The sequence below is a fragment of the Fukomys damarensis genome, unplaced genomic scaffold (genome assembly GCF_012274545.1).
Source record: "Fukomys damarensis isolate Sample0158 unplaced genomic scaffold, DMR_v1.0_HiC HiC_scaffold_36, whole genome shotgun sequence".
Taxonomy (NCBI): Eukaryota; Metazoa; Chordata; class Mammalia; order Rodentia; family Bathyergidae; genus Fukomys; species Fukomys damarensis.
The window spans coordinates 42,278,939-42,296,870 of record NW_022900948.1 but is presented as its reverse complement, the minus strand read 5'-3'; the positions used below and the strand labels follow the sequence as shown (position 1 = coordinate 42,296,870).

Below are 17,932 nucleotides of genomic sequence, written 5' to 3'. Positions count from 1 at the left end.
AAAAAAAAAAAAAAAAAAAAAAAAAAAAAGGAATCTGTACTGTATAATGAAGTGGTAAAGGCGCACTGGTCCTGACATTTTTACATTTCTAATTTGTTGTAAATCTGCTACAGTCACTTTCAAGCACAGCTGGGAGGTTCACCTATGAGGATGTTTTAAAAGCCACACAGGTGATTCTGCTCTGAATCCAAGGCTCAGACTCATGGGTGAACTGTGAGTTCTGCCCTAACACGGTGATCAATTTTATACAGTTATGAAGCACAAAACTTTCCGTTACCTTTTGTATCTCAGGATGAAAAATTTCCCTAGGACCTTTCTCAAATTTGTCCAGATTCATGGCACTGAAACAGAATAGACAGAATGAGCTACGGTGTGGTGGAAACGTAAGGTGGAGCTAGTCTCAATTCTTCAGGAAGCTAAGAGCTTCCAGACAATCACAGCAGGATTCTCAGAGAGGCCTGGCACACAGGAGATACAAATCGACAAAGGAGTGATGGATGGATGAATGAAGGTATGAAAGTCACAATACTGCATTCCACTTTACTTATATAACTGTCCCTTAATAACACACATAGCTTACGAGAGGGAGGGAGAAGTCAGGAACACCTGTTTCAGGCGACCTTGATCGATCTTCCAGATTCTTATTTTTGTTCTTTTGGCGGGGGTCTCGCTATGTAGTTCAGGCTGGCCTTGAACTCACTGTGTAGCCCAGGTTGGCCCTGAACTCACGGTGATCCTCCTGCCTCAGCCTTCCCAGTGCTGGGATTACAGGCGTGTGCCACCATGCCTGGCCAGATTCTTATTTTTATTTACTAGAAAAATGATAAAATGTGAGTAAGATTAATGGACATTTTCTTCTTCCTTTGGCAACTGCTCTGCTACCTAGGGCAAAATGTCCGTAAGAGTATTTTTTTAAGGTTTTATTTTGAACAGGCAATGCTAATAGCCTTGAAGTTCCTCTAGAGGTCAAAAAGGGGTCATGGACTGCTGATTCTAGGGTCCCTTTCACTCGGGCAATAATATTCACAGGTGAAAAGAATATGAGAACTAATATGATAGAATATTTATTATATAGCAGCACCTGCTGAGCGCTTTATCTGACTTATCTCATATGGTCCCTATGAGGCCAGTACTATTTTGTCCTCATTTCAAAGGTGAAGAAACCAAGGCTCAGAAGTTAAGACTAATAAAGCTGGTTAGCAGCAGAGCCATGACTTAAACACAGGCTTACCTGACTCACTAATATAAATGAATTTATAACTGTAAAAATGCCTGGTCTTTAAATGTAAAGAAGAAAGGAGCTACAGTTAACTTTCAGGGGGAAAAAAGACCAACGGAAATCTTAAGCTAGTATAATTTAAAGTATTTCCCTCACAGCAAGTTAAATTTTAAAGCTCCTTAGAAGCAGCAAGATATTTTTGTGTTCAACACAAATGTTAACCTCTCTGTTGAAATTCAGACTGCTCTGGAGAAAAATCAGAAGGCTTAACACAGACAGGAGGTCTGCAATTTGGAGACCAAATCAAGCCTGAAAATGGGATACAAAATTTTACTTCTTAATCTTGATGCCACTTAATCAGCCAGCAGCAGGGCCTACCTGACGGAGCCAGGTGGGTCGCTCTGAGAGACACCCTGGCAAGCAGGAGCTGTGGCTATGATGTGTTACCTGGGGACACTGAAAACACGTCTCCTACCACCACCCGACTGCGCACCAGCAGCAAAGTAACAGCCAGGGCACGGGGATAAGCTTCACAAAAATGGCATTCATGGTGCAGCCCAAGCCCAGAGCCACAGGGATCGAGGTTCCAATCCCAGCTTGGCAGTTTACCAGCTGTGAGCTCTTTGCCCCATCTCTTCACTTCTCTGAGGTGCCGACTGCTGATAAGTAAGTGGAGATAATCATAAGTTGACTTCACGGAGCTAATTTAAAGATTTCCTGAGAGAATGCATGTAAAGCATTTAGCACAGGGCCTGACAAAAGAAGCTACTGTTATTATGATGTAACATCATAGCTGGTGACAAGAGGACAGGGGAGCACTTCTGGGGGGGCGTGGCTGTGCAGTCCAAGGAGGGAGGGTGAGGGAGGGTGAGGAGGGAGGTGGGAAGGTGGGGTGGGAGAGGCAGCGGAGCAGGGAGCGGCCAGATGTCCCGATCATTTAACTTGCTGTTTGGCAAAGAATAAGCACATTTTCCTCGGAGCAGCCTTTGCTGACAACTGGGTTTCTATTTCAAAGTATAAAAATGAAAGGGAAAATATTTCTTTGATTTCTCTTTCTAAAAACCAAAGTATTTGAGTGAATGCAAGAAAAAAGAAGCAAGCAACAAATGCTGGGCGGAGAGATGCTACACAGCATGGCTGGCTATGTGATCTCAGCTTTCTCTCTGGAACCTCTGTTTCCTCATCTGTAAAATGGGGACAGTCACGGGACCTGCCTTACAGGGCTGCTGCCTAATCAGTGTCTGGAAACCTAACTGGAGAAGACCACAGGGAAAAGCAATTTATAAAGACCTCCAACTCAGGGTGTGGGTTTACTTGTCAGTACTCACCTTAAGATGGACTTCACAGACAGCGTTTTTGTGGGACTGTAGGGAAGGCATATTTTCTGTGTCCCCTGGAAAAGTTGAAAACACTCAATCAGTGAGGAATCTGGCAACTTCTGTCTCTGAAAGAGCCTCACCTGGTCACTGAAAAGGACTCCCGTCTGGTCTCCCTCATTCTTCTTTAGGGACCATGTATAGGAATGAAACACATTCTTTTTTTTTGGTACTGGGGATCGAACTCAGGACCTTGCACTTGCAAGGCAGGTGCAGTACCAGTAAACTACATCCCCGGCCCAGGAATAAACACATTCTGTGTTGGAAAAACTCTTGCTCAGAACTGAGAGCATCTTCTGTTATCTCCTTGTTCCCCAAAATTTATGGATTTGAGCATGACTCTTCAACATACAGGTCCTCTGTGTCTTAGTATGGGGGCACAGCCGAGCCCTCTGCTATAATTTGGGTAAGTGTCCCCTACAAAGCCCATGTGTTAAAGGCTTGGCTGCCAGGCTGTGGTGCTGGTGGAAGGCAGTGGAACCTTTGAGAGGGACCTAGTGGGGACCTTCGGCCACTGGGGGTGTGCCCCCCAGGAGGATTACGGGACTTGAGTCTCTTCCTTGCTCCTTTGGTTCTCATCTGCCGAGAAGTATGCAGATTCCTCCTGCCAGGATGTGTAGCCTCCTTAAGGCCTGAAAGCAATGGGGCTCTCCTACCACGGGCTGAAACCTCCCACACCGCAAGCCATTTGACCAGATGAGAGGGGTTTGTTTGGTCTCAGCTAAGAGTTGGACCAAGCTTCAAAGATCATAAGAAGAAAACAGTTTTCACTTGACAATGGGATCTACTTACAATGACTCCAAGTCAAAGACCTCAGTCCTCCAGAGAGGTTTTCATGACATATATTTTATATGTATCTGTGCTGACCTGGGTGAAGTCTGTTTCCCTCTCTAAATGAATATCCACTGTGACCAGCTCATAAAAGCTCTCAGTAACGTTTGCTGACCAGCCAGGGGCAGCCTGGCCTGAATGAAGCAGCCATGTCCAAACCACGAGACCAGGCGAGTGCGGCTCTTTCTTTCTCGTTGTCCACAAAGAGACAAGACGGCTCTACACTCCACACAGGACCACTATATCATCGTCAGCAAATGGGATTATCACAAGGTGCACATTTAAAACTCTTCCTAAATTTGACTAATCACAAAATTGCTATCAGTTAGAGAAGGTTTAGGATGCAACTTGCAGGAAATGGGCAGAGAAAGAAATAGGACTTCAATTGTGTTTTTGGTGTAGTTTTGCCAACTCCTCTCTCCAAGCGCTGGATAATGGCCAGAGAGTGGAGCCTTTTCAAGGTGTGATCTCTTTTCATAAGGAAAACTTCCACTCCACAGCTCTGGAGACTTGACACTGTCACCACCCCCAAGGTAGGGCAGGAGGATGTCTTCACAGAAGGATGGTGGAGGTTGCCTGGCATAGGGCCCACCTCGTGGATTCTCCACCAGCCAAGGAAATCAGCCTGGCTTCCTTGATGTAGTCTGTTAGATGTGGGACATTTTCAAGTGAGGAAGGATCGTGATGACAGGAACGCACACTCCCAGATGTCCCAGGTCCCGCCTGTTGAGCCCTGAGTTCTTTCTGTGGCCTTGCTTCTTACTGGCCCCAGCCTACCTCACACTGTGGTCGCCCGTGTGGGATGCCGACCTGCCCAAAAGGAGGTCTTCAATCAGCCCCTCTTGTCCAGCAATTTCCTGTCTACCTTTTCTTCTCACCATACACACCAGAGACAGTTTTAAGAGAAGCTCAGGGAAGCTTAAGGTGGAATGGAACTGGCCTAAGGCCTGGCCATCCTCCTAGGGGGCAGTGACATCTTCACAAGCTCTTTGTGGACAAGAACCCAGGGCTCACAGGACTCTTCCTCCCCACCTTCCCCTTGAAGCTTCCCAGAGTCCACACTGAACGAAAATGGTTCTGAGTTTTCCAGGGGAGCTGTCAAGGGTGCACACATCAGGGTATCGGAAGCGAGTGTGGGTACAGAAGTGCAGGCCAAATCCTGCCCCGCTCATGCACCCGACGTGACGTGCACGTGTGCCCGGGCTACACAGGAGCTGTCTCGAAAGACGCTGCCATGAGCACCACTGAGCGGCTGGGTCTGCGTCATTTTCTTTTATTTGCTGTATTATCTGGATGGAATTTTTACAACCAGTATCAGTCATTTTTTTTTTTTTAAAAGTACTTTCTGTGCGTTTACAAAAAGCCCAGCAGAGGTGTGCAAGGAGGGCTCTACATTCACTGTTTTCCAAACTGCTTTATAACCCAATAGGACATGAGTTCGTGTGGGGTGGGGATAGTGAGGCCCCACACCTGTGGGCTCCCCACAGCCTCCAGAGCCAACGTCGCTTGACGGCCCCCTTCTGTGGCGCTCAGCTCCTCCTCTCCAGCTCGTTTGCAGCTGGGAGCAAACACTAACCCAGCCTTAGGCACGTGACTTTGGGTCCATATAAGAGGCTCTGGGTAAGGGCGTGGCACTGTGTCACAAAAGGAGACGAATACCATGGACGCCCAGCCCACGCTGCCCTCTCACTGGCCCTACGGTTTAAGTCCCAGGACTTCTCTAACACCAGCTGAGAGCAACCCCACAGTGCATGTCTTATCCGTCCTGGACTTGTCAGTCTTCTGTCTGGAACATTCCTGGGCTTCCCTTCCACCCTGGATGGGGCTGGTTCCCTTCCACCCTTCAGGTCTCTATTTAGAAGCTTCCCTGGCCTCTCAGACCCGAAGCAGGTCTCCGGCACTGTTCTCCAGCTTCTATACTGTGACACAGCCCATTTCCTGCAGCATTTGTCCCATGATCTCTTCCTCGGTACCATGCCACCAGCTCAGGTGAGGAAGTGGGCGCTGTTCCTTTCCAAAGGAAGAAGATGGGATGCTAAGCAAAGGTATCCCAGGAGGGCAGAAGTGGTTACAGACTCCCTTCCTGCCTTGAAAGAAGGAAGGTGACAGGAAGGCAAAGGGATCAGACGCCAGGGCCCTTGCCCTTGACTGTCTCGTTCCCAGGACTGGCCCTGAAGGGGCCGGACATCATGGTAGGCCCTGAAGCCACCTAGTGCACTCGGACAAGAGGACGGCTTCCCAGGCACTGCGAGTCCGTGAGCACCTGGATCATGGTGAAGGTCATCGATTCGGTACCTGCCGGAGCAGATGACCTGAAAGATGACAGGCCAGGCTAAGGTGGCGGTCCTGCCTCCACACATCTGACCCGCGGCTCGCAGGGGCAGGGCTGGGAGGGGATGCAGACGAGCATGATGGCTCAGAGGTGAGGCTCATCTGAGAGGCTCGAAGACGAGCAGAGACCTGGGATTGGGCCATAGAGGGACTTTAAAAGCAGCAAATGGAGGCTTCCATAGGTTCCAGGGACAGGAGCTTTCTCATGACCCAAAAGGACCGGATACATCTCAGGGGTCACGAGATCAGAGACCCGATGGGCCACTGCACAGCAGAAACCAGGAAAACTCTGAGGGCCCATCCAAGTAATGTGCTACCTCGAGGCCTCGAAGCCCTCTCCCCATGTACCCAGATATCTACTGCAAGAGAGCAGGGGGAGGGCAAAGAAATCAGACCGACTGTTTGCCCAAAGCAACAAAGTCATCCTCAAGAGAATCCAGAAACCAGAAGAGATGGGAATGCTGTACTTAGCAAACAGAAAATAAACATAAATAAATAAAAAGTGGGCCAGGGAACGGCCTGCCTGGTGCAGGCAATAAGAGGCCCCGGGCAGAGGCACTTTTACTTCTCATCAGGCAAACAAGGCAAAGACCACGGTGCGTGTGTGCAGTGCCCAGCATGGCTTCCTCGGACTGCTGCATGAACTCTGCTTTCGGTGTCCCTGTGGTGATGGCAGGGCTGACCCCAACGATAGCAGCACGGGGTGGGTGGGCGGCTGCAGATGCTTCTCCGCAGGAAGCAATCTCACGATTAGGACTTTATACCAAAGAGATTTCACCCTAAGCCTGCTGTTAAAAAGAATTTCTGAAATCTACCATGGGGTTTCTATAAATACAGCAGTGCAGCCCTGAGGTTAAGCTGGACTTTGGTGTCACTTCGTAATTTATCCGACATGTATTTCTGGAGCGCCGCCTGTGTGTCAGGCATTGGTCTATATGGTGGGGACCCGGAGACAGAGCGGACATATTCCAGGCTCCCACAAGCACACATTCTAGTGGGAGAGGAAGTCTGAAGCACGATGTAGATATAGAATTAACCACGTAGAGCGGTACAGAGGGCCTATGCCAGATTGGTACAACCGGGGATAGCCACGCTGAAAGGATCGCCTCCGAAAGGCTGCCCCAGTCACCCAGACAGTGTCACTAACTGGACCCTAGTCAGGTACTTACAGTTTTCCTCCACAGAATTGCACGGTACTGAGGGACACGCTGATTGTTCTGGTCGGAAAGGGTCACAGACAGGAAGAAGGGGCTCCTCTCGGCATCGTTTCCAATGTAGTTCTGATGGACTGGAAGAAACAGCGAGTGCAACCGATGCCACCAGTCAGTCCATGGCAGACACCGCCCCTCCCACACGCTCAGGAAGTCTAATCCCAAAACTGCCCGGGGCAGAACCCAATCTGACCACTGTGTGCTAATCCTGACACCTTTCCCCTTGCCATTGATTGGTTCGGGAATGAGCATATGACTCAAATTCTGGCTAACAAGAGAAGAGGAGAACTTTGTCAAAAGGCTTCTGCACCCGGGGTGGGGTGGGGATTTAGCTCAGTGGTTCCACAGGCTTTTGCAAAGGCTTCTTCACTCTAAAGTGAGCTGTGTAGAAGCGATGGCTGGAATTGCTACAGCCATCTTGTGTTCTGAGGAGGGCCAAACTGCCACATAAAGGATAGGTCAACACAAAAGGACGGGCCTGGGTCCTTGACATCACTGCATGTTTAAAACCACCAATCCAGGAGCCCACCTTCTCTCTAGGTTTCTCATTCTATCCCTTTCTGTTTAAGTCAGTTTGAGTCAGGTTTTCTGCTACCTGCAGCAACGGTATCCAAATTCACGGTGACATTTCCCTATAAAGTCATTACTGCTCTGGGCATTAGCTTGCAAGCAATGAGGAAGACAACTTTCCTGCTGACTTCTTTTTTTTTTTTATATTTCACAACCCACCCAAATAAATTCATGTGTGATACTGTATTGGGTTCTTAAAAAGATATCACTTAGGTTTGGTCACTCTCACTTAAAAGCTCAAAGCCTCACATCTTCAAATGAATGCATTAGACTCTTAAGCACTTTCTCTAACTCATTTTGAATCCTGCAATCGTGATGATTTTTCCATTCCCCAAAACTCCTGCCCTTGACCGTACCTCCCTTTTTTATCTTTCTTGTATGTTCCGTGAGCCCTGTGTTGTGCTGGCCACTGGGGTCAGTGGTTTTCTTGCACATCTCATTGAAACTTCTTTCCAAGCTTCTGGGGTACAGACTGGTAACCGCTTCACTTTGCAAACTGGGAAGCTGTCGAGTAACTCGTGCAAGGCCCCATGGCTAATAACGGCAGAACCAGAATGCAAACCCGTCTACAGGCTCCGTGAGGGCAGGGACTGCGGACTGTCTTGGGCTATGGCCCCACTGCTGTGCACACTGTCTGGCAGAGTGTAGGTGACAGGTGACTACTGGTCACTGACGAATGAATGTACCAGAGCCGATAGTCTAACGCCTCTCTAGTTCTATATTGGCCCTGAGCTTAGGGAACCAATTCTCTCTCATCACCTTGAAAGATGTGTTCGAGACTCACTACGGATGGAACACTTGCATTATGTCTGAAATTGCTTTTCCACTGTGAAAATGTTTCTTGTGTCTCAAAGCACTCATTCAGATTATGTAACTCCCTCTAATTCCCTAGGAACAAAAACAACTGGCTAGAGCTGGGGATTTAGCTCAGTGGTTCCGCCATCTGCCTCATAAGTGCGAGGTCCTGAGTTTGATCCCTGGTACCAAAAAAAAAAAGAAAGAACAACAACAACAACAACAACAAACCAACTGGCTAAACAAAACCAGACTCCAAAACCCCAAGACCTCTGAAACTTATGACAATTCAATACAACAACAAACAAAAAACTCTTAGGGTTGACACTCTAAATTCTATCTTGTAATCTACCAAGTTTACTTCTGACCTTGATGTGAAACGCCCTGACATTAACACTCCTAAATTGGTCAATGTCACCTCCATAGGGTACCAGAAATCACACTAACATTCATTTTCATTTTGAATATCCTTTCTTCCCAAACACCAAAATGGCATAATTACCTTGTCCTAAAAAATACTTGAAATACCATCTGGTGTGGTATTCTGGGTTTTCTAAGTGCACATCTGTTCTTCGCCAAGTACCTGGCAGGGCAGTCGCATTCTGCAATGGAGCAAAGTTGTGCCATTAAGAAGCTTATTTAGAAAGCAAACAAGGAGCTGGCAATGAACCAGAGGCGAAAGAACTAGGGAAAAAAAAAGATCATTGTTAAAAGCAAACGCCCAACGGCTGTAACCACAAGGGCTTGTTCTCATTACACAAGACACTTAAGTCTGAAATCACAGCATGGAAGCAGGGTGCAGGAGATGTAACTGCGTGAACTGGTGAATATAAAGAATCTGCTTTCTGGTCTTAGGTGTCATGGCATTTGGGCGCGGTGCCCCTGTAGTGAGGCAAATTTCATCAGAACACATCCTTCAGCATCGTACTCAAGTCCACGTGCTTTGTATAATTTTTAAATAATTTATCATAAAAATTACCCAAATCAAATGGAAAATATGGACCAACAGAATGATCAAAGCCCTCCACCCCAAAATAGTCATTACCGATGCTTTTGTATGCTTTTCCCTAAGTATACACATAACACATTTTTATCAAAATGGAATAACATCGAATACAGTTTTCATGGATTGCCTTTTCACCTGGTACATTTTTTCCACGTAAATAAATATACTTCTACAATGTTGTATAGTTTTATTTTTATATTTCACTCTTTAGCTAGCATTTGTTTTGATGTATGCTACAAAGTAAGGATCAATTTCCCCTGATCAATTAACTCAGGTCTAATTATTGAACATTCTCATTCCCAACCTTGATAAGGTATCTAAGTCTTTTGCAGTAAGTGTCCGAAGTTTGCACGCATGGGCTGAGCCTGTTAGACACCGGTTTTTCCGAATGATCAGATGTTACTCTGCTGAAGTAAGTTCCATGGGCATCTGTATCACGCCAGGCCCACAAGACAGACTGCTGGAAACTACTGGCACATATCTTCCGATTTTGACGTGCCTCTAGTGATTTCCTAAATGTTCGTGATCAGTTTATGAGGTTGAAGAGGTTTCCTTCAATTCTAAATTTATAAAGAGCCCTTTCTTTGCAAGGAATGTTGAATTTATTGAAAGCCTTTTGTGCAGGGGGACACTATTAAGAGAACAGGTTAAATGGAGGAGAATCAGAGTGATGTAATGAATTATTTATAGTAATAGCATTTCTGATGTTGAATGTCCTAGATTTCTGGAATACTTCCTACTAGGTCATGCACAATATCCTTTTAACAGACTGTTGAACTTTAAAATATGATTTGTGTATCAGGGCTGTGAGTGAGATGGATCTGTAGGGTTCTTTTCTATGTGTGTTTCTGACATGCTTTCAGGGTCATGCTACCTCACGAAATGAAAAAGGACGCTTTCCCTCTTTGCCATCACCCTGGAAATACTGACATTCATCGAGGGCTCTAAATGCCCAGCCTCAGGCCAAGCACCTTACACGCACTATCTCCAAACGGTCACCTCCAATTTTAAGAGACAGATGCGATTTTAACCCCTTCTTTCCAGTGAGGAAAGTGAGACCTGGAGAGTTCACATGTGTCATCCAAGGATGCGGAGAGTATCAGTAGTGGAGCTGGAAGTGAAGCCAGTTCCAATTTCAGAGGTGTTTTCTTTTCTATTTTAATCTCAGCCATTACATCATCTTCTGTGTCTTGTTTTAAGTCCTGCTTTTTTTTTTTTTTAACCTGCCAGGGAGTAAAACCACAGGCTAAAGTTTCTTCCTATTCTTGTTTCTATAGGATTTTCTTAAATTAAAAAAAAAATGGCACTGCTACATATATAAACACTTTTATTTGGAAATAATTTAAAGCTTACATAAAAGGTGCAAGAATAAGAGAAAAGGATATCAATATACCCAGTACTGGGTTCATCTACAGAACATTTTATTTTACTGGTTTATTTGTTCATAACCCCCCCATTTTCTCACACGTTTTTTTCTGAACCACTTAAGGCTCAGCTATAAAAATAAAAGCCCTTTATCCTTAAATAATTCAGTCTGCATTTCTCAAGAAGAGAGCTATTTTCTTATATAGCCACAATACAGCTTTTTAATTTCTGTCAACTTAATGCCAACACAATACTTTATCATTTGTTTTCTGATTTTGTCAACCAACTCCATCATGTTTAAAGTGCTTTCCTCTCTCCTCCTTCTGTACAGGATCATTTTGCTGTCGTGCCTCTGTAGATTCCCGTCATCCGGAATGTCTCCACAGACTCGTCTGTTACGACACTGGCATATCTGAAGAATGCCACGTTCTCCCTCACTCATTTCTTTCAATAAAGGTTCACCCTAGGGTTATCTGACATTTCCCCATGATTCGACTCATGGTGTGCGCACCTGGCCAAAAACGCTGTGCAAGTGAGTCCTGTCCCGCTCAGCTTATCGAGATGAACCTACTTGTGATATCCACATGCCCCTCACGGGTAAGGTTCATTCCAATCACTTGGGACCTTTTGGTGTGGCTCAGGAGGAGCCTATAACTGGATTTTGTTCCCAGTAGGATGTCTGCATGGTTCATTATCAGCGGCCACTCATTTTATAAGCAGGAACCCCTGGCAGTACTTTTGGTCCACAGATCTCTCCACCATGCCATCAGGTGGCTTGTGGCTATGGTTTTGGGGCTTGCCTGCCAGCCTCAGGCACCAGCTGACCAGACAAGGGGGTCCAGCCCAGGAAGCTGCTCTTAGCCAGTCAGATGCCACAGTTGCCGGTGTCATAGACCCAAGGCCCTGGGTCACAGAAAGCTCGGCAGAGAAGAGACTCTTTTGGCCCCAGCAGTTAAACTTCAGAAGCCTGCCAGTCCTGTGTGGCTCAGGTAACAGTGCCAGAACCTCGCTCAGTGGTTCTCAGAGGTGTTGACACATGTACTCTTGGGCCCACTGCAGACCTCCTCCCAAGTTCTCTGGGTGGCCTTGGGAATCTGTATTTTTTCTTTGTGGCAGTGTTGGGGACCAAACTCAAGGCCTCCTGAATGCTAGGCAAACACTACCAAAAATCTGTGCTTTAACCAACAACCAGATGAACACCCAGGTGACTCTGATGATTCCTCCGGAATCCTGTGTGTTTTATTTTATGCATTTACAAACATTTTGAGAGGGAGCTTACCTATCAGCTTCCTCAGACTGCCAGGGATGTTCGAGTACACAGAGCAGCACACTGTGGACCTCTGCCTGCCCCCTCCCAGAAGGCTCACTGTGGCAGTCACAGATAGGACAAGAGGAGGCCCGCGGTGCAGCCCACATCTCAGACGCACAGGTGGGACCGAGGGTCGTAGCATGTCTAGAACCTCTATCGACTATAAACTGTTAATTCTGAGCATTAAAAAGTTACCAACTTAACTGGCATCTTCACTGAATATTAACTGAAATGGGATGGAAAAAAATCCAACACCCAAAAAGTTGTGAGTCTTGCAGAGCAAGACACCTCCTGTTCCTTGTTAAAAGCACATATGATGAGGTGCAAAGACAAGAATACCACACAGGAACTGGCGGGTGTGATGGAACCAAGCAGAAACCCCTCTTCCCAGGACCCTGCAAGCGCAACTCTTAGAGCGAGCCCTCGTTCAAGTGAGGGGTAGCAGGAGTAGGCAGTGAAGGGTTCCAATAACTGTATGGCCAAATGGCTTTGTGGACGCACCCGGCCTTGCAATCACGGCCCGGTTCAAGACAGGAAGTACTTTCAGCACTCCTCGTTCATCTCCAGTCATTCTCCACCACCCTCTGAAGGTAGCGACTCTCTGACTTCTACGACCACAGCTCAGTTCCACCCACTTTCGAACTTCATTGAAATGAAATCCTACCCCTGGGGCCGGGGATCTAGCTCAGCGGTTCGGTGACCTGCCTTGCAAGCGCAAGGACCCGAGTTCAATGCCCAGTACCAAGAAGAAATCCTATCCCATCTGTGCCTTTGAGCCGGAACCCTTGTCCTACGACACCATGTCAGGACACACATCCCTTTTGCTTGTGCTACCCTGGTTCATTCTTCTATCACTGCCCCATCCACGTCCTTGGATGAAAATCCCAGGTCGTGTGCCCATTCTCCAGCTGGTGGGCATGTGGCCTGTTTGCGATTTCTGACGGTGAAGTATAAGGCCTCTGCGGGCTTTCTGAGTGTGTCTTCGGCGAACACAGACTTCCTTCCAGTGGGGTGGGGCGTACACCCAGGGACACTGAGGGTACACAGGGCACTTTTAATAGATGATGCCAAACAGACTTCCAAAGGGGACATGCCAAGTTATGCTCCTGTCTGCAAACACGGCAGAAAGCCAGCTGTCCTTGACCCTAACTCGCAGCGCTGCAGGCTGTTTCATTTCACTCCTTCTGGACAGGTGTAGCTGCGCTTCATTGTGGTTTTAATTTTCAGTAAATGTTAAGTATGCCCTATTTTGTAAAGGATCTCAGTGGCACAGAATCTCTGCCTATAGCAATTTAAGGCAACGACAAAACAGAAGCACATTATTTACTGGAGATCCAGAAGAAAGTCAGGAGGGAATTTCCTGATGAGTTAGCTTTCCAGACAGCTGGTGTTAGCATGGTCACTACCCACACTTCTCTTAGCGCCCGGAGGTGACCATTTGCCCACAGGTGCCGTGTGGGATGAGGCGCTCCAGCCGCCCCTGCTGCGGTGGGCCTGCCCTGCTGGGAGAGTCCCAGGCCCAGGAAGCCCAATCCCGTCTTCGTCCAATTCCAAAGCGCACAGATGCGTCTTCTCATCTTCATGTCTTTTTTCTCCCACTCTATTTATGTTTGTGGGATATGAAGGAGAAAAACTTCAAAAATGGAAATGGATGACGTGACAGAAATCATTCTCGGACTTGCTTTTATGTCTAACACTGTAACAAACATTTTTTGTGGTAGTTAATATCTGTCTGCTTCATTCTTTCTAATAGCTAAAACTAAGTATTTCAGTGTGCAAATGTACCGTAATTTATACAACAATTCCTGTACTGGTGAAATTGAGCTTGTTTCCAGGTTATTTTTCTTTCTATTTTAAATAATGCTACAACACATATCCTAGCAGAACTGCTGGCCAAATGGTATGCACATTTTTAGTTATTGCTAATTGCTCTCCCCAAAGATCGTGCTAATTTCCATCTCCCCCAACAGTGCAGAAGAGAATCGTCCCCACGCTACGGACAGACCTGTAAGAAGCTGAAGCCCGTCCCCTCTGTTCCACCGTCTACTAATTGATACACGCAAGTGAGCGCCAGGGAGCTCCCCAGTGATCCGCCCGGGGTTGCACTCATTTTAATTAATAATCTGCATGAGCACACAGATGGTGAGAGGAGCATATCTGAAGGAACGAGCAAGCCAGTCAGTGGGGGTGTCTAATAGGACAGGTGACAGAATCAAGACGCCACAAAAAACTGCTGACAATTAGCAATTGCAGGACACACTAATGACACTAAACGCAAAGTGTGCAATGCCAAATTCTACACTTAGGTACAATGCACAAATTTCTAAACTATGGGGCGGGAAAAGCCAAGTGCTACACAGTAAGAGTCATTTCCCTCTTTACCCACTAGGAAACCAAGGCACAGAGACCTGGAGTTAAAAACTAGTAAATGATCTGACTCCAGAATCATCTTGGCTACACCAGGCTGCCTCACTGCTGAACCACAGGAAACGGCCTGGGGCCGGGAGGGTCTGTAGGTTCCTCATGAGTTATTAGGCTTCCTAAAGGAGGAAGAGTGTCAATAGCAAGGAAGGAGACAGGCCTGCTCCCTGGGTGGCTGCGTGGGGTGCACCCAGAGTCCTGCGTTCAGCTGTGAGCTCTTCAATTTAAAAGGTTCAGGGGACCTGGGGACTTAGCCCAGAGGCAGAGTGACTGCCCAGAGTGCTCCAGATCCTGGGTTTGAGCCCCAGCAGAAAGAAAGGGAGGGAGGAAGGAAAGAGAGAGAGAGAGAGAGAGAGAGAAGCATATGATTGCAATGTGGCCAACAAGGTCTAACTAGCTACCTAGCCCGAAGTCCATTTACGAAAAACAGAAAAGAAGAGCTGAGGGTGCAGCTCAGTGCGAGAGCACCTCCCTAGTACACACAGCCTTGGGTTTGATCCCCAGCACTGCCAAAAATCCCACAAAAATAAACAGATAAAAGGTTCATCGGTTGGATCTGTTAATCACCCTGCTGGAATGATTATGTGAGGTGTGTACATGTAACAAAGCTTCACACTGTAGCCCATAGACATGGATAATCATTTTGTCAATTAGAAATAAGTTTTCCGATTAAAAAAAAAACCCTGACACATAGTTCACACTCAGGAAGGCCTCAATAACTTTCCAACACTAAACTTAGAGACACAGGAATGAGAAATTAGTAACGAGGAGGAGACTAATGTGCATAACGTGGGAATATTGTAGGAAACTAAGTGAATAATAAGCAAAAGGCTGCCCAAGGGACAGCAAGGAGGGTGACGCAGGTGGGGCTGCTTCTGTGTCTCAGGAGGATATGGGGCCACAAGGCCACTCACGCTGAAGAGGGCTCGGCCTTGTACCCTGGGCTGCGTGAGCAGGAGCTCAGAGCAGAGTTCAAAACAGAGGCTGGAACGTGTTGGCGACCAGAGAGCCGAAACATGGACTTTTCTGCTTTGGGGGAGTGGAATAATGAGAAATACACATTTGGTCTTTGACCCTGGTCCTAGAGCACAGAACTCCTATAATCCCGGAAATTCCCAAGTGAGAGGATGACAGGGGAAGCCTGTCTTATTCCAAGGAGGCAACTCTTAGTGCTCCCTGGTCGGCTTCAGGTGGGTGCTGCTGCTCAGAAGACCAAGCCCTGACTGGAAGGGAGCTGGGAACCCGTGGCCCTCCATCCTAAACTCCAGGGAGAGGAGCAGGGCCAGAGTCGAGGGGATCATCCGTGACTCGTAATTTAATCAGTCTTGCCTATGAAACCTCCGGAAGCCTTCCAAATTATGGGGTGTGTGGGGCTTTCCCACATGGGGACCTGCAGCTCCATCCGGTCTGCACCACTCAGAAGTGTAAAGGTCTTCACCTGGGGATTCAGTTCAAAGGGATCTGGCAAAAAGCAAACCGAAATCCTCCGTACCAAAAGGCAACCAATCACAGGCCTCATATTCCTAGAAAGTAAAGTTCAAGAAAAATCAGCACATAGCCAGGCAGCTAAACATGCAAGAAACATTACCCCATGAGCACATGCCTTGAGGAAAAAAGAATGAGACAGGGAGAGAGAGAGAGAGAGGGAGCGAGCATGAGCCACAAAAAGCTTCACATATTGAAATGATCAGACACAGACGATAAAGCCATTCCTCTGGCTGTGTTTAAGAAACAAAAGACAAATTCAACATTATCTTAAGGGAACAGTAGACTATAAAAATTGACCAGGGCCCGGGATTTAGCATAGTGGTTCCACTGCCTGCCTCGCAAGTGCAAGGACATGAGTTGATCCCTGGTACCAAAAAATAAAACAAAAATAAAAATTGACCGTGCAGCCTTGGATTAGGCATTGGTTTCTTAGATATGGTACCAAAAGTGCAAACCACAAAAGAAAAGATAGGCAAACTAGACATCATGAGACTCAAAATGTCTGTGCTTCAAAAGACACAATGAAGAAAGTAAAAAGAAAACCCCACAATAGGAGAAGGCAATTGAACTTATACTGTTGCAAATCTTATACTGACAGATGTCTAATATGCAGACCAAATAGAGCTCTTAATATTCAAAAACAAAAGGGCAAATAATCCAATAATGAAACCACATTAAAATTTGTTCACGGGCTTGAAAATTTTTAAGCTGCCCTATTGAGCCTTCTACTGCACCACCTCTGTAATGATCTCAGAGTGAGCCTACTTATTTTCTTGGATGTCAGGCCCCTTTAGTGTCTTTTCCCAAGCTGGACATTAACTCTGGCCTCAAGCTGCTACCCAAGGGTCATCACAGTAAAACAACACCATGGTGCTCCAACTGAGAACTCATGTGCAGTAGATCTGGTGGAAACAAAATCTACCAACAGCATTTAATTCTGATATTTTTCCAGGGAAGCAATGTGAGACAGGAATGTATTTTGTTTGAAGCAGACCAAAGTGACCTGTGAAATCTCTGAGTTCCCTGAATGGTTCCCAAGACGAGCTTCCCAAGGCCACACCACAGGTGAGTGGTGGAGTCCTGATTTAGGCCCAGGCGCCTGACTCTAGAGCCACTCCTGACCGTGACCTGCCACAGGTGGCTTCCCACCCCTGGCCAGGTCCTGGGACCTGTCCTCTGGTGTATGGGAGAGCTGGGTGACATGGCCAAAGTGTATCGGGAGCTCAGGACAACATGAAGGGTCCGTTATGTCTTTCCTGAGTTCCCTCCAGACACAGGTCCTGGTAGGGGCCAGAGCTGTGTTTATGTGGGGTGGGGACAGTCCAGCGCAGTTTGTTCGCTTTGGGTGGGCTGAAGTTTTGCAGACTTTTGGTGGCTGGGATCCATTACGGGTGCTGTGGATGTTCCTTTTGTGCCCTACTGGCAACACACCTTTGTGGATAGAGCTTTTAAAGCAAAGGTGTTACCCAACTCCGAGCACCTTCACATCTACTCCAAGCAAAGCTCTGGAAAGCTCCATCTACTCACCCCCTCCAGGTCTCCACTTAGGGAAGCTGTCCATTCACCGTTACGTCACAGGTACTACAGTCATGAGTTGGTGACAATACAGGGACGGGGGAGCGTCCTTACCTCATCTGAAGAGCCGTTTTCCACCCTGAATCTTCCAGCCCTTTGGATGGCTCCATCAGCATCGCTGGAGATAAGCTAGGCAAAAGAAGAGTGCTCAGTTAGGTAGCTGAGCCACCACGTACAATGCCCCTGTCTCTCTGAGTCCCTCCTATCAGTAAGCCAAACCTAGTAATGTGTGCTGCTGGGCGCAGCCTAGAAGCTAAGAGTCAGTCCCCTTTAAGCTCTATTAGCTGACTTCTCACAGTTGGCTCCCAGTCTCAGGAGTCTAAGAGTAAGGACCACACAGCATGCAAGACTGGAAAACTAGAGCATTCTATCTAAATCTGAACAGTTTCCCAAACTTAAAAACGTTAAAGCGATGCTCCCTGGAAGCAATTTTTT

The 17,932-nt window shown here is 47.0% G+C and overlaps 1 protein-coding gene across 4 annotated transcripts in view; it reads right to left on the bottom strand.

Moving 5' to 3' along the window:
• Nucleotides 1–17,932, bottom strand: part of Garnl3 (GTPase activating Rap/RanGAP domain like 3) — a 139,538-nt gene that overhangs the window by 59,894 nt on the left and 61,712 nt on the right. For all 4 annotated transcript variants that reach the window (XM_033759268.1, XM_010613584.3, XM_010613585.3 and 1 more), the window contains 5 exons: nucleotides 17,552–17,626; nucleotides 8,836–8,935; nucleotides 6,927–7,045; nucleotides 2,548–2,612; nucleotides 278–341 (listed from right to left, as the gene is read on the bottom strand). In XM_033759268.1, coding sequence (XP_033615159.1) covers nucleotides 278–341; nucleotides 2,548–2,612; nucleotides 6,927–7,045; nucleotides 8,836–8,935; nucleotides 17,552–17,626 — 423 coding nt within the window. The remainder of the gene's footprint in view (nucleotides 1–277; nucleotides 342–2,547; nucleotides 2,613–6,926; nucleotides 7,046–8,835; nucleotides 8,936–17,551; nucleotides 17,627–17,932) is intronic.